Source organism: Lampetra fluviatilis, chromosome 63 (genome assembly GCF_964198595.1).
Source record: "Lampetra fluviatilis chromosome 63, kcLamFluv1.1, whole genome shotgun sequence".
Classification (NCBI taxonomy): Eukaryota; Metazoa; Chordata; class Hyperoartia; order Petromyzontiformes; family Petromyzontidae; genus Lampetra; species Lampetra fluviatilis.
Window position 1 is genome coordinate 3,862,201 of NC_136337.1, and position 16,532 is coordinate 3,878,732.

Sequence of the window (16,532 nt, forward strand, 5' to 3'; positions counted from 1 at the left end):
GCCCACTTCGTGTGAGCCTACGTCATCGATGTGAGGATGTTGTGTAAAAGAAGAGTCGTCGTCCGAAACGTCGTCTATTATAGACGTATCCCTTTGAAGACACCGCACAGTATGATTGACAATTTGTTAATTGAGGTGTGACGTGATGACGTCATCTAGATACAACAGCAAGTTGGAGTGTTGCGCGATGACGTCATTTAGACACAACAGCCGGTTTGGCATGGGACGTGAAGACGTCACCTATATACAGCATCAAGTTGGAGTGTTGCGCGATGACGTCAGTTAGACAACAGCCGGGTTGGCATGCGACGTGTTGGCGTCACCTGGACACGAAAGCGTGCACGATGACGTCTTCACGCACGCCTTATAAATAGCGTGATTGTCGTGATGACGTCTTCACAAAAACAATAACTTTTATATGGCATCCGTGATGACGTCATCAAAAGAACCGCGCTCTTTATATGGCGTGCGTGATGACGTACAAAAAAGGGCCACGCTCCTTACATGGCGTGCGTGATGACGTCATCAGAGTACCCACGCTCATTACATGGCGTGTGTGATGACGTCATCAAAGTACCCACGCTCCTTACATGGCGTGCGTGATGACGTACGAAGATGGGCCACTCGCCTTACATGGCGTGCGTGATGACGTCATCAGAGTACCCACGCTCCTTACATGGCGTGCGTGATGACGTAGAAGAAGGACCACTCGCCTTACATGGCGTGCGTGATGACGTCATCCGAGTACCCACGCTTCTTACATGGCGCGCGTGATGACGTACGAAGAAGGGCCACTCGCCTTACATAACGTGCGTGATGACGTACGAAGAAGGGGCCACGCGCCTTACATGGCGTGCGTGATGACGTAGAAGAAGGACCACTCGCCTTACATGGCGCGCGTGATGACGTACGAAGAAGGGGCCACGCGCCTTACATGACGTGCGTGATGACGTCACCCGTCAAGCCCCTCCCTCCCTACCACCACCACCAACAACAACTCCGGCACCACGCGAGCTACGGCCATCCGCGGCCACGGCCACGGCGTCCCGTGATGTCGGAGCGACACTGAAGAAGGGGGGGGGGCCGGTAAGCGGAGAGCATCCACACTGATTTGTACTTTGCGTCGCTGTCACCACCATCATCATCATCGCTGGCATCGTCGTCAGCCACAAGCTCCATCCACTGCTGGGTTGGAAGGCCAAAGATCCCCCGTGTAGCCTTAACGGATTGTAGGGGCAAGTGCTGTTAGCGAGCACCTATGAAAGCCGGAACGGTACACGAGGGGGTGGGTGGTCAGCACCACGCCCGACCGCCTTTGTCTCCCTAGTGGTAAGCTTTACACACCGCACCGGGTACTCATTTGAGGCTGAGTCAACCTAGGGGAGGCCCAGGACCGGTTCAGATAATCGTCACCGGTGTTGGCCGTGAGCGGGGATTCGTACCCGGGTCGCCGGGTTCATAGCGCAGCGTAGCGCTAACCACTACACCACCGCTCCCCACTGTGCTCCACACACATACACACACACATACACACACACATACACACACACATACACACACACATACACACACACATACACACACACATACACACACACATACACACACACATACACACACACATACACACACACATACACACACACATACACACACACATACACACACACATACACACACACATACACACACACATACACACACACATACACACACACATACACACACACATACACACACACATACACACACATATATACACACACACATACACACACACATACACACACACATACACACACACATACACACACACACATACACACACATACACACACACATACACACACATACACACACATACACACACACATACACACACACATACACACACACATACACACACATACACACACATACACACACACATACACACACACATACACACACACATACACACACACATACACACACACATACACACACACATACACACACACATACACACACACATACACACACACATACACACACACATACACACACACATACACACACACATACACACACACATACACACACACATACACACACACATACACACACATATATACACACACACATACACACACACATACACACACATATATACACACACACATACACACACATATATACACACACACATACACACACACATACACACACATATATACACACACACATACACACACACATACACACACATATATACACACACACATACACACACACATACACACACATATATACACACGCGACCACGGGAAGAGAGAGAGAGACACGCAAACTCCAAATATACAGACAGCAGGCGTCAGGGTTGGGATCGTTTCCACGACCTCCTGTACACCAGGCGATGTAGTTAACATCAAATATACAGCAGCAGGCGTCAGGGTCGGGATCGAACCCATGACCTCCTGTAGTTAACATCTCCTAGCCACCGTGATGATGATGAGAGAGGGAGACACGCAAACTCCAAATATACAGCAGCAGGCGTCAGGGTCGGGATCGTACCCACGACCTCCTGTGTACCAGGCGAGGTAGTTAACATCTCCTAGCCACCGTGATGATGATGAGAGAGGGAGACACGCAAACTCCAAATATACAGCAGCAGGCGTCAGGGTCGGGATCGTACCCACGACCTCCTGTGTACCAGGCGAGGTAGTTAACATCTCCTAGCCACCGTGATGATGATGAGAGAGGGAGACACGCAAACTCCAAATATACAGCAGCAGGCGTCAGGGTCGGGATCGTACCCACGACCTCCTGTGTACCAGGCGAGGTAGTTAACATCTCCTAGCCATGGTGGTTTTCACACTGAACCCCCCCGCTTCCCTCCCTCCCCCCCAGAGTGTGGGAGTCATGCACCGGGACAGCCCCCCAGCGCGCTGCATCAAGCCACCGAGCACCATGGACAAGTACGAGAAGCTGGCGAAGATCGGCGAGGGCTCCTACGGGGTCGTGTTCAAGTGCCGCGCGCGCGACACTGGCCACGTCGTCGCCATCAAGAAGTTCGTCGAGTCCGAGGAGGACCCGCTCATCAAGAAGATCGCGCTGCGCGAGATTCGCATGCTCAAGGTGGGCGGCGCAGGTCGAGGAGACGGGAGGAGACACTCACTCGCTCGGTCCTGGCGACCGTCTCCAGGAGATCGGGTCTCAGGGTCGGAGTCTCGGTTGAGACTCGGCTCCAGGAGACCGGGTCTCAGGGTCGGAGTCTCGGTTGAGACTCGGCTCCAGGAGACCGGGTCTCAGGGTCGGAGTCTCGGTTGAGACTCGGCTCCAGGAGACCGGGTCTCAGGGTCGGAGTCTCGGTTGAGACTCGGCTCCAGGAGACCGGGTCTCAGGGTCGGAGTCTCGGTTGAGACTCGGCTCCAGGAGACCGGGTCTCAGGGTCGGAGTCTCGGTTGAGACTCGGCTCCAGGAGACCGGGTCTCAGGGTCGGAGTCTCGGTTGAGACTCGGCTCCAGGAGACCGGGTATCAGGGTCGGAGTCTCGGTTGAGACTCCAGGAGACCGGGTCTCAGGGTCGGAGTCTTGGTTGAGACTCGGCTCCAGGAGACCGGGTCTCAGGGTCGGAGTCTTGGTTGAGACTCGGCTCCAGGAGACCGGGTCTCAGGGTCGGAGTTTTGTTTGAGACTCGGCTCCAGGAGACCGGGTCTCAGGGTCTGAGTCTCGGTTGAGACTCGGCTCCAGGAGACCGGGTCTCAGGGTCGGAGTCTCGGTTGAGACTCCAGGAGACCAGGTCTCAGGGTCTGAGTCTCGGTTGAGACTCGGCTCCAGGAGACCGGGTCTCAGGGTCGGAGTCTCGGTTGAGACTCCAGGAGACCGGGTCTCAGGGTCGGAGTCTTGGTTGAGACTCGGCTCCAGGAGACCGGGTCTCAGGGTCGGAGTCTTGGTTGAGACTCGGCTCCAGGAGACAGGGTCTCAGGGTCGGAGTCTTGGTTGAGACTCGGCTCCAGGAGACCGGGTCTCAGGGTCTGAGTCTCGGTTGAGACTCGGCTCCAGGAGACCAGGTCTCAGGGTCGGAGTCTCGGTTGAGACTCCAGGAGACCAGGTCTCAGGGTCTGAGTCTCGGTTGAGACTCGGCTCCAGGAGACCGGGTCTCAGGGTCGGAGTCTCGGTTGAGACTCCAGGAGACCGGGTCTCAGGGTCGGAGTCTTGGATGAGACTCGGCTCCAGGAGACCGGGTCTCAGGGTCGGAGTCTTCGTTGAGACTCGGCTCCAGGAGACCGGGTCTCAGGGTCGGAGTCTTGGTTGAGACTCGGCTCCAGGAGACCGGGTCTCAGGATCGGAGTCTCAGTTGGGACTCGGCTCCAGGAGACCGGGTCTCAGGATCGGAGTCTCAGTTGAGACTCGGCTCCAGGAGACCGGGTCTCAGGGTCGGAGTTTTGTTTGAGACTCGGCTCCAGGAGACCGGGTCTCAGGATTGAGACTCGGCTCCATGATGCAAGCGAACGGTCAGAGCGCTGCACCTTCATCGTTGTGTTTTACAAAGTTGGCATTGTCTCAGTTTAGCGTTTTCCCACGTGAACCTGTGGTGGGAATTGAGCTGCCGCATCTGCGCTCGATGGCGAGCGATGCCAACCTCGCCACGCATCCCCGCAGCTCTGACCTTCCCTTGCACGCAGCACGGACACTCGTCTGAAAGTGCGGACCATCTGCAGCCTCGTGTTCTCTCGGCAACCCTCGATGTGAGCATTGATTTTCTTTTTGGGCAGTGGAGGAGAGGTGGCAGGCCCGTGTTTGAAGAGACACAGAGAGGGCCTGGTGCGGGACTTGACAAACACTCTCAAACAGGGCTGCCTGTCCATTGACCCCCCCACCCCACCCGGGCAATGACAAACACCCGGGTTGCTTTTCAACGAGAGAATGATCATGGACGCGAATCATCTTTTGTGAAGCTTATTTGTCATCAAATTAAATTTTGGTGCTGTCTGTGTGTTCGGGTAGCTCTTGCGAGACCACTCCATCAATTTCACTGAATGAGGTGTCATTTTGAGCCTCGTGATATCTCGGTCATATTGACACAACAGTCGACCTTTGACCACAGGCTCATTGGCTGTATGGCTGCTTATCCGATTTACAATTAGTATGGTGTGATACGGGCCCTGCTTCAACATCATACAACGGAGAGGCGTGTGCCGAGGGGGGTGGGGGGGGGGGGATTAGAGAGCCAATCTCATTGGCTGCTGACTGCTGTAGTTGGAGACACTCTAAGACACCCAACCCCAGGGGCTTGAACCCGCAGGGTCTCTGAGTCACGCAGCCACGGAGCCTGGCGGTGGTGATGGTGACGGCTTTGCACGCCGGTAATCCAGTGCACTGTGGAGGCATTGGGTTGGCGGATTGCACACCAGAGGTCGCAACCGGGTACCCGATACCCGTACCCTACCCGATACCCGGCTACCCGTACCCGGCCGGGTACGGGTACGGGTAGCCGTTTGCGACCCTGGTGCGGCCGGGTACGGGTAGGCCGTGAGTCACTGGTGAGTAACCGTTTGTCACTCATTTCGGGTAGGGAACGGGTACCCGTACCCGTACCCGGCCGGGTACGGGTACGGGTAACCGTTTGCGACCCTGGTGCGGCCGGGTACGGGTAGGCCGTGAGTCACTGGTGAGTAACCGTTTGTCACTCATTTCGGGTAGGGTACGGGTAGGGAACGGGTACCCGTACCCGGCCGGGTACGGGTAAGGAATCAAAACCCGTTTGCGACCTCTGTCGCACACGTATGTTGCAAAAAAACTCTCTACCCTTAACCCGGCTGCCCAGGAGAATGCGGTACAGCAAAATTGTGGACTCCGCCTGTCCCGTCTGTATGGGATAGAGTGTTTCCCCCTTGCACGCGCTGGTTTTCCCCGGGTGCTCCGGTTTCTCCCCACGCGCAAACGCTCATTCACCCTTTGCCGCTCCGAGACGTCTGCAAGTTGCAGGGCGGGTGGCAGAGGTCGCAAATGGGTTTTGATTCCTTACCCGTACCCGGCCGCACCAGGGTTGCAAACGGATACCCGTACCCGGCCGGGTATGGGTATCGGGTACCTGATTGCGACCTCTGGGATGAAGCCATGTTGCAGGCGCGGGTGGGTTGATTCTAGGAACTTGAATTGTGAGAAGAGACAAGACGTTGGGAAATGAGTGACAAACGGTGACTCACCAGTGACTCACGGCCTACCCGTACCCGGCCGCACCAGGGTCGCAAACGTGTACCCGTACCCGGCCGGGTACGGGTAGCCGGGTATCGGGTAGGGTACTGGTATCGGGTACCCGGTTGCGACCTCTGGCCGAGAGTATGGAAGCCTGATTACGATGAATTTGTCACGTTGACCGCGAGGTTTGCGTGAACGCCGCGGAACGGGGGGGGCGGGTCGTTCACACAACGCGGCAAGGAACCTCCTCCCCCTCCCATCGCCCCCCCCCCCCTTCATTTGTTTGGAGCCTCTCATCTGCAACTGGAGACACGGGACGACGCCGTCTCATCCCGTGCGTGGGCTCCGTGCCCCGAGCGCAAACAGGTTGAGCGTGGGGTTGTGTTGTGTTGGGGTTTTTTGTTCTTGTTATTTAAGACCGCGCACAGCAGACAACGCAGCGCGGTGAGCGGAGGGGGGGCACCTGGCAACGGCTGTTGATGGAATCGGATTAGCCAGCCCATGTGTGAATGTGTTCGTGTGCTGTGACAGGCGTTGCCTGCATTGAGCTCCACAAATACACGCACAAGGGGGTCACCAGACACTGACAGACAGACAGACACTGACAGACACTGACAGACAGACACTGACAGACAGACACTGACAGACAGACACTGACAGACAGACACTGACAGACAGACAGACACAAACAGAGAGACACAGACAGAGCGGTCTCTGATGGGGTCTCCAGACAACGATGCCGTGTGTTTGAACGTTGCTTTGCACCCTCTTGCCTCCAGCAACTCAAGCACCCGAACCTGGTGAATCTCCTTGAGGTCTTCCGCAAGAAGAGAAGGCTCCACCTCGTGTTCGAGTACTGCGACCACACGGTCCTCAACGAGCTGGACAAACACCCCCACGGGTAAACACACCAAAGACAAAGATCCCCCGTGTAGCCTCAACAGTCTGTTGGGGCAAGTGCTGTTAGCGAGTAGCACCTATGAAGGCTGGCACGGCACACGAGGGGGTGGGTGGCCAACACCACGCCCCGGGCCGCCTTTGTCTCCCCAGTGACGATGTTTACACATTGCACCAGGTGCTCATTTGAGGTTGAGTCAACCTAGGGGAGGTCCAGGATCGGTTCAGATAATCGGACGGGAATCAAACTCGGGTTGCCGGGTTCGTAGCGCGGCGCGCTAAGCGCCGTGCCACCGCTCCCCGACACGCATACGCACACACGCACGAAGACAAAGATCCCCCGTATAGTCTTAATAGACATTTGGGGCAAGTGCTGTTAGAGAGCACCTATGAAGGTGTGTGTGTGTATGTTGAACTTCTTTTGCACGGTACGTAGCCAACTGTGTGAACGGAAGGTGCGCAAGAAGGATAACAAACCAAACACAAAGAGCAGTTCTGAAGGAATGAGTTCGTCAACCGAGATGATGATTTAAAAGTGCCATATAGCTCCAGTGACTTCCTATTATCGGACGGCAAAGCCTTCCAGACGGCCACATCTGAAAGCGCCGCGCGATGCAGCAGTGACCGTCTTTGTTCGATGGCCACCCAAAAGCCGCCGCTGCTGCTGCTGCTGCTGCTGCCGCTGCTGCTGCTGCTGCTGCCGCTGCTGCTACTGCTGCGAGGATGACCACACTCTTGTGGCCAGTGCTGCTCTAACAGACCCCCATGTCCTTACTTAATTTGGAGCTTTCGTGACTGCAGGAATTACTCTTTGGTTCTTTCGGTAAAGTCACGTATAAAGATAAAATAATAAATTAAATACTAGCATACGACGTTTCGATTGCAACACAAGCAATCATCATCAGGTATAAATGAAATAGAAACACAAATCTAGTATACTTAGAAATGTAATATAATACAACAGAGAGTCGGATAACATAACAGTCAACACCCTACCTATCAGGTATACCTACCAACACCCTACCTACCTACCTGGTAGGTAGGGTGTTGACTGTTATGTTATCCGACTCTCTGTTGTATTACATAACATTTCTAAGTATACTAGATTTGTGTTTCTATTTCATTGATACCCGTGTCCTTGTCTGCCTGCAGGGTCCCCGAGCCCCAAGTGAAGAACATCTTGTTCCAGACTCTGCAGGCGGTCGGCTTCTGTCACCAGCACAACGTACGTCTCTCCGGCACACAGTGAGATCTTTCATCATCATCATCAGCAGCAGCAGCAGTAGCAGGGGACGTCGGCTATTGTAGCGGCATCGGCAGCATGTTTCATCAGCAGCAATCGAATCATCTCTTCAGCAGCATCGGCAGCAGTTGCATCTTCATCATCAGCAGCATTTGCATAATCGGGCAGAAGAAGCTGTATCTGCAGCAGCAGTAGTAGTAGCATCAGCGGTAGAGACAAAATGATTCTTAACAGCAGCTGCAGCATCATCAGCAGTCGCAGCAACATCTTTGTCTTCTTCATCTGCAGCCGCATTATCAGCATCCTTATCAGCAGTAAAACTATTTTTTTTTTACTTTGAGTTTATCTAGTAAGGCTCACTGAGCTATACAGCTCTATTTCAGAAGCGACCTGGCAATCACGTGGAAACTTACAGCAGCCGAATGCTCTAAACGCATGTTGAGTCTAAATGTGGAGGGAGAAACCGGAGGACTCCAATACACAGCAGGCGTCAGGGTCGGGATCGAACCCACAACCTCCTGCACACCATGCGAGGTCGTTAACATCTCCTAGCCACCGTGACGCCCCAATCAACAATGGCTTCACCGTTATTGTGATCATCATCAGCAGCAGCATCATCAGCAGCAGCATCATCAGCAGTATCAGCAGCATTAGCATCACATGATCATCATGAACCAGCCTCTGAAGTGTAGGTAGTTGATCTCTTATCCAGGTCAGCAATGACTGCAAAAAAAACAAACTACGAGATACAATTTCGGTTTCGCATAATTTGGCTAAATTCCAGCTCTTGACAATCACGGCGGCAGGGTGGCGCAGTGGTCACGCTCGTGCCTCGCAGCCAGAGGTCGCAAACGGGTTTTGATTCCTTACCCGTACCCGTACCCGGCCGCACCAGGGTCGCAAACGGGTACCCGTACCCGTACCCGTACCTGGCCGTACCCGTACCCTACCCGTACCCGTACCCGGCCGTACCCGTACCCTACCCGTACCCGTACCCGGCCGTACCCATACCCTACCCGTACCCGGCCGGGTACGGGTAGGGTACGGGTATCGGGTACCCGATTGCGACCTCTGGGATGAAGCCATGTTGCAGGCGCGGGTGGGTTGATTCTAGGAACTTGAATTGTGAGAAGAGACAAGACGTTGGGAAATGAGTGACACACGGTCACTCACCGGTGACTCACGGCCTACCCGTACCTGTACCCGACCGTACCATGGTCGCAAACGGCTACCCGTACCTGGCCGGGTACGGGTAGCCGGGTATCGGGTATGGTACGGGTATCGGGTACCCGGTTGCGACCTCTGCTCGCAGCACGACGGCCTCGGGTTCGATTCCTAACTGGGGGGGGGGGGGCGCCCTTCCGCGTGTAATTAGTTCGTTTTCACCCCTGTCCTCCGGCTTACTCTCGCGGCCAATAAAACGGCCGATGAAACGTGTAAAGCGACTGGGACTGCACGTCGCAGCGACGTCGCCGCCTGCTGCGAGAACTTTCCAGGAGCGCGCGGCCGCCGCTAGCCAGTGAAGGCAGCGACGGCGGTGACGGTGACGGGGTGGGCGTGGTGGAGCGGCAGGCGTGGGTCAGAGGTCGCAACCGGGTACCCGATACCCGTACCCTACCCGATACCCGGCTACCCGTACCCGGCCGGGTACGGGTAGACGGGTACCCGTTTGCGACCCTGGTGCGGCCGGGTACGGGTAGGCCGTGAGTCACTGGTGAGTCACCTGTGATTGTCACTCATTTCCCAACGTCTTATCTCTTCTCACAATTCAAGTTCCTAGAATCAACCCACCCGCGCCTGCAACATGGCTTCATCCCAGAGGTCGCAATCGGGTACCTGTACCCTACCCGATACCCGGCCGGGTACGGGTAGCCGGGTATCGGGTAGGGTACGGGTACCCGATTGCGACCCTGGTGTGGCCGGGTACGGGTAAGGAATCAAAACCCGTTTGCGACCTCTGGCGTGGGTAGCTGTCGCGCCGTGTTGCCGTGTTGACGCGACGAGTTGCCGTGTTGCCATGTTGCACCGCCGTGTTGACGTTCGGTGCGTATTTGCCGCGGCAGTGCATCCACCGTGACGTGAAGCCAGAGAACATCCTGGTGACCAAGCAGGGAATCATCAAACTCTGTGACTTTGGCTTTGCCCGCATGCTAAGTGAGTTTCCTGCACGCACGCACACACACTCACCCTGTGGGGAGCGGTGGTGCAGCGGTTAGCGCGCTGCACGACAAACCCGGCGACCCGAGTTCGATTCGCGCTCACGGCCAACACCAGTGACGATTATTTGAACCGGTCCTGGGCCTCCGCTAGGTCGACTCAACCTCAAATGATGAGTACCTGGTGCAGTGTGTAAAACATCGCCGCTGAGGATAACAAGGCAGCCCAGGCATGGTTCTGGCAACCCAACTCCATCGTCTGCCGTGCCAACATTCATCAAACAAAGACAGTGGTCACTGCATCATCGCGCGGCGCTTTCAGATGCGCTTCTGCGGCCGTCTGGAACGCCTCTTCCTTCCGATATTAGGAAGCCATTGGAAGCTATATGGCAATTTTAAATCATCATCTAGATCGGAAACTCATTTCCGTAGAAGAACCGCTTCATGTATTTCGTCTGCTGTCCTTTCCCTGCACTTCTGATTAGCACGTACGACGCGAATGAAGTTCAACATACGTACGGTACATACGTGCTAATAGCACTCGCCCCACAAGCTAATGCTATATGGCGGGGGGTCCATTTGTGCTTGTTGTAGCGGGACCGGGTGACGAGTACACGGACTACGTGGCGACGCGCTGGTACCGTGCCCCCGAGCTGCTGGTGGGCGACACGCAGTACGGGCCGGCCGTCGACGTGTGGGCGCTGGGCTGCGTCTTCGCCGAGCTCCTGGCCGGGGAGCCTCTGTGGCCGGGCCGATCAGACGTCGATCAGCTGCACCTCATCCGCACGACGCAGGGTCGGACACGCACGCTCGCTCACACGCTAGCACGCTAGCACACGCGCTCGCTAGCACGCGAGCACGCTAGCACGCTAGCACACGCGCTCGCACACTGCCACGCTCGCTAGCACGCTCGCTAGCACGCTCGCTAGCACGCTCGCTAGCACGCACGCTAGCACACGAGCACACGCGCTCGCACACTGCCACGCTCGCTAGCACGCTCGCTAGTACGCACGCTAGCACGCTAGCACACGCGCTCGCTAGCACACTCGCTAGCACGCTCGCTAGCACGCACGCTAGCACGCGAGCACACGCGCTCGCACACTGCCACGCTCGCTAGCACGCTCGCTAGCACGCATGCTAGCACGCTAGCACACGCGCTCGCTAGCACGCTCGCTAGCTCGCACGCTAGCACGCACGCTAGCACGCTAGCACACGCGCTCGCTAGCACACTCGCTAGCACGCTCGCTAGCACGCTAGCACACGCGCTCGCACACTGCCACGCTCGCTAGCACGCTCGCACACTCGCGTATATTTTTCATCGTTGCTAGGGATACTGCACGGCCGTCGTTGGATTCTTGAGATGCTCACAAATTCTCCATTTGCTCGATTCTGATTATTTTCATTATTATTTTATATTACATATTTATTTTTTACCGATCGCTCGTTTTAATCGGGACTGCGGGTCATTGTCCCCCCCCCCCGCCCCCCCCCCCCCGGGAGCTTTAGTGCAGTCGTCGGTTGTGAATGACGGACTGAGTGAATGACCGAGTGATCAAATGTTGTCCTTCAGGAGACCTCATTCCACGACACCAGCAGATCTTCAGCTCGAACCAGTTCTTCAGCGGGCTGAGCATCCCTGAGCCTGAGACACGGGTGGGTGGACCCAGAGACACCTGGAGATGTTAACTATCTCGCCTGGTGTACAGGAGGTCGTGGGTTCGATCCCGACCTCTGCTGGATATTTGGAGGTTGCGGTCTCTCTCTCATCACAGTGGCTAGGAGATGTTAACTATCTCGCCTGGTGTACAGGAGGCCGCGGCTTCGATCCCGACCCTGCTATATATTCTAGATTTGAAGCTTTCGTGACTGCAACGATTCATACTCTTAGGTTTTTTCGGTAAAGTCACGTAGGTAAAAAATAAATAATAATAATCTATAAAAATCAAACAATTGCTGTGGTGGCGGTGGTGATACAGCAATCGTGCTGTGACGGTTCCACCTGAAGACGGAAGCTTGTGTTGCCTCCGAAACGTCGTGATTTATTTTATTTCTATTATTTCGTAAATGATTTTATTATTTGTTTTCATTATTTATTTTTTACCTACGTGACTTTACCGAAAAAACCTAAGAGTATGAACCCTGCTATATATTTGGAGTGTTTCTCTCTCTCTCCCCGTGGTCGCTTGGATTCTTCTCCGGGTCCTCCAGTTTTTCCCTCCACATTTAGAAACGTGCGTTGAGACTATTTCGATTATTTTGGCCATGGGGAGAGAGACACGCAAACTCCAAATATACAGCAGCAGGCGTCAGGGTCAGGATCAAACCCCGACCTCCTGCACACCAGGCGTGGTAGTCAACACCTAACGCAAGCACGACAGCAGCAGTCGCGTTCCACCTCTCACGCTTTCTCCATCCTGCCCCTCGGGCGCGACTCGCGCCGCCAGGAGCCGCTGGAGTCGCGCTTTCCGTGCGCGTCGCCCGCGGCGCTCTCCTTCATGCGCGGCTGCCTGGAGATGGACCCCGCCGACCGGGCGGCCTGCGACGGCCTCCTGGGCCACCCCTACCTGGCGGAGCGGGACGGCGAGCGGCGGCGCTTCGAGCGGCACGGCCGCCTGCCGCTAGTGGCGCATGGCGGCAAGAAGACGCACGGCGGCGGCGGCGGCGGCGGCGGGGCCGCGCGTCACAACGGCAACAACGCCGGCAACGGCAACAAGTACGACAACCACCGGCTGCCGGACATCAACGCGCCGAACGCGGCGCACGCGGCGACCTCGTCACCGCAGCCGCCCGCGCCGCCCACGCCGCCGCTCTGCCTCACCCCGTTCATGCGGGCGCCCAAGTCGTAGAGGAAGTGGCCCACCGCCACCACCGTCATCACCACCGCCACCCACCGCCACCGTCGCCACCAACACCGCCACCGCCGCCACCACCGTCGCCACCACCACCGTTACCACCATCACCACCACCGCCGCCACCACCGCTACCACCACCGTCGCCACCACCGCCGCCACCGCCACCACCACCGCCACCCACCAGGGCCACCGCTCGTCCCTGGTCCGCTCGCCCCGTCCGACGGAATGCCCCTGACTCGACCCGCCGCCTCTACCGGAGATGAACGCCGCCCCCCCCCCCCCCCCGCTCGCAACCGCTTGCAACCCCCACCCGCTCGGCTTGCGGGATCCGATGAGAAGCGGGCGCATTGCGACTGACGCGTGGCGGTTAGCTCCGTGACGTCACGAGGCCGCGCTCACGTCCCGCGTCTTCGGCGTTGGCGTCTCCGCCCTGCTCTGCCGAGCGCTTGGACCGCAGCACTCGACTCCTGTTTACAGCCCCCGAGCCAGCGGTGGGAAATTCCACGTTCCTGTGGCAGGACGAGGCGACCCACGCAAACCGAACCACTGCTGACTTCCCACCACGGTGGATGCAGGGTCTTTTTTTTTTTTTTTTCTCCTCTCTCTTCTCTCTCTCTTCCCCCCGCTCGCTTTCATGCGGTGATGGATGCGTTCCGAAGGGGCGCGCAAAATCACGGTGGCCACGACGCCACCGCGCGACGTCAGCTGCCTGCCGATGGGCGCGCAAACGGCAACGCCAACGGCGTTGTCCCACGTCCAACCGCGGAGCCGAGTGCGGGTGCAATTGAAGGCGCCTTGTAGAGGCCACGATTTGTGGGTAGATCATTGGTACCTCATTTGCCAGTAAAAAATATAATTGTTTTTTTACCCATTTATCTGACACCTTGTTGTAAAAAAGGTGTCAGTTTTGTTGCCAGATAAAAGGGTAAAAACCCAATTATCATAATGTTTTACTGGCAAATGAGGTACCAATGGTGTAAATGCTTACCCCGAGCTCTCATACTCTGATGGTGCATTGTCTTTGAGTTGTGCGCCTTTTGGCGTCATCTGGTCCCCAACCCATGTGAGACTAGGCTCTAAGGAAAGCTGTCTCGGGTGTGGACCAATCAACTTCAAGGACAGTGCATACATTATCAGAGTTGTGTTTTTTGTTTGCATTATGACTGCAGGTATTGTGGTCTATGCAAACATGACTAATTGTGGGTAGATGTTGGTTGGCTGCATGACAGGGACTTGCCCGTACGGCGTTCCCTTGTTAGTCATGCACTTGGCTGTCCGCGATGTTGGCTCTCTGCGAATCGTATCTGGAAATCTACGCGACGACTGCATCGAGAGAGAAAGTGATGAGAGAGAAAGTGATGAGAGAGAAAGTGATGAGAGAAAGTGATGAGAGAGAAAGTGATGAGAGATGGAGTGATGAGAGAGAAAGTGATGAGAGAGAAAGTGATGAGAGATGGAGTGATGAGAGAGAAAGTGATGAGAGAGAAAGTGACGAGAAAGCAAGATGGAGAGAGCTTCTCGAACCTTTGGAAGCATGTTGAGCACACGTCTGCACGTGCTATGTCCGTAGGGCCAATGTCGCTGTCCCGTGAAATGTTTCCGTTCACCAGCGTATCCCTCGTGGCGAATAACGCGAGAGAATCCCGGCCACTCCCGACCAAGCCCACAACTTGACGGGTGTTGAGCAGAGGACGCAACCGGGTACCCGATACCCGTACCCTACCCGATACCCGGCTACCCGTACCCGGCCGGGTACGGGTACGGGTAACCGTTTGCGACCCTGGTGCGGCCGGGTACGGGTAGGCCGTGAGTCACTGGTGAGTCACCGTTTGTCACTCATTTCCCAACGTCTTGTCTCTTCTCACAATTCAAGTTCCTAGAATCAACCCACCCGCGCCTGCAACATGGCTTCATCCCAGATGTCGCAATCAGGTACCCTACCCGTACCCTGCCCGTACCCTGCCCGATACCCGGCCGGGTACGGGTAGGGTACGGCCGGGTACGGGTACCCGTTTGCGACCCTGGTGCGGCCGGGTACGGGTAAGGAATCAAAACCCGTTTGCGACCTCTGGTGTTGAGTCCACTGCGCCGCCTGTGATTGGATGGTTTAAATGAAGTAGCATACATTTCTTCTTATTATTATTTAAATGAAGGTCTCTTGTTTATGTTGAACTTGTTTCGCTCCGTACGTAGCCAACAGTTCTAATCGGATGTGCGGGTAGTGTGTTAGTGTAAAAGGTCTCTATTTGTATAAAGTGATAACAGCTGGACGTGTGTGTGTGATTGCACTCCACATTCCTCCCAGCACCAAAAGAGCAATGGGGTGGCTCTTTAAGCCAGCGGTGGAAATTCCACATTCCTGTGGCGTGCGTCAACCTCGGTATCCGTAGAGCGCAAACAGCTGTCGACTTCCCGCAAAGCGGTACTCGTTTTATCGACCCCCAAAGGGGATGATTGTCTCACCTCACCCCCCCCCCCGACCTCATCACTCTCACGCAACCATTCATCCCACCACTCCTCCCACAAAGACGCTCACCTCATCAGTCTCACGCAACCACTCATCCCACCACTCCTCCCACAAAGACGCTCACCTCATCAGTCTCACGCAACCACTCATCCCACCACTCCTCATTCCACAAAGACGCTCACCTCATCAGTCTCACGCAACCACTCATCCCACCACTCCTCCCACAAAGACGCTCACCTCATCACTCACGCAACCACTCATCCCACCACTCCTCCCACAAAGACGCTCACCTCATCAGTCTCACGCAACCACTCATCCCACCACTCCTCATTCCACAAAGACGCTCACCTCATCACTCTCATGCAACCACTCATCCCACCACTCCTCATTCCACAAAGACGCTCACCTCATCAGTCTCACGCAACCACTCATCCCACCACTCCTCCCACAAAGACGCTCACCTCATCAGTCTCACGCAACCACTCATCCCACCACTCCTCCCACAAAGACGCTCACCTCATCAGTCTCACGCAACCACTCATCCCACCACTCCTCCCACAAAGACGCTCACCTCATCACTCTCACGCAACCACTCATCCCACCACTCCTCATTCCACAAAGACGCTCACCTCATCAGTCTCACGCAACCACTCATCCCACCACTCCTCCCACAAAGACGCTCACCTCATCACTCTCACGCAACCACTCATCCCACCACTCCTCCCACAAAGACGC

General features: G+C 55.9%; 1 protein-coding gene across 1 annotated transcript; it reads left to right on the top strand.

Moving 5' to 3' along the window:
- Window positions 1–967: 967 nt before the first annotated feature.
- LOC144951584 (cyclin-dependent kinase-like 1) lies at window positions 968–15,789 on the top strand. The gene is made up of 8 exons (XM_078881858.1): window positions 968–1,086; window positions 2,890–3,117; window positions 6,962–7,083; window positions 8,232–8,304; window positions 10,386–10,476; window positions 11,073–11,273; window positions 12,049–12,131; window positions 12,923–15,789. The coding sequence occupies exons 2-8, from the start codon at window positions 2,902–2,904 to the stop codon at window positions 13,322–13,324; spliced, it is 1,188 nt and encodes a 395-aa protein (XP_078737984.1). The 5' UTR covers window positions 968–1,086; window positions 2,890–2,901; the 3' UTR covers window positions 13,325–15,789.
- The last annotated feature ends 743 nt before the right edge of the window (window positions 15,790–16,532 follow it).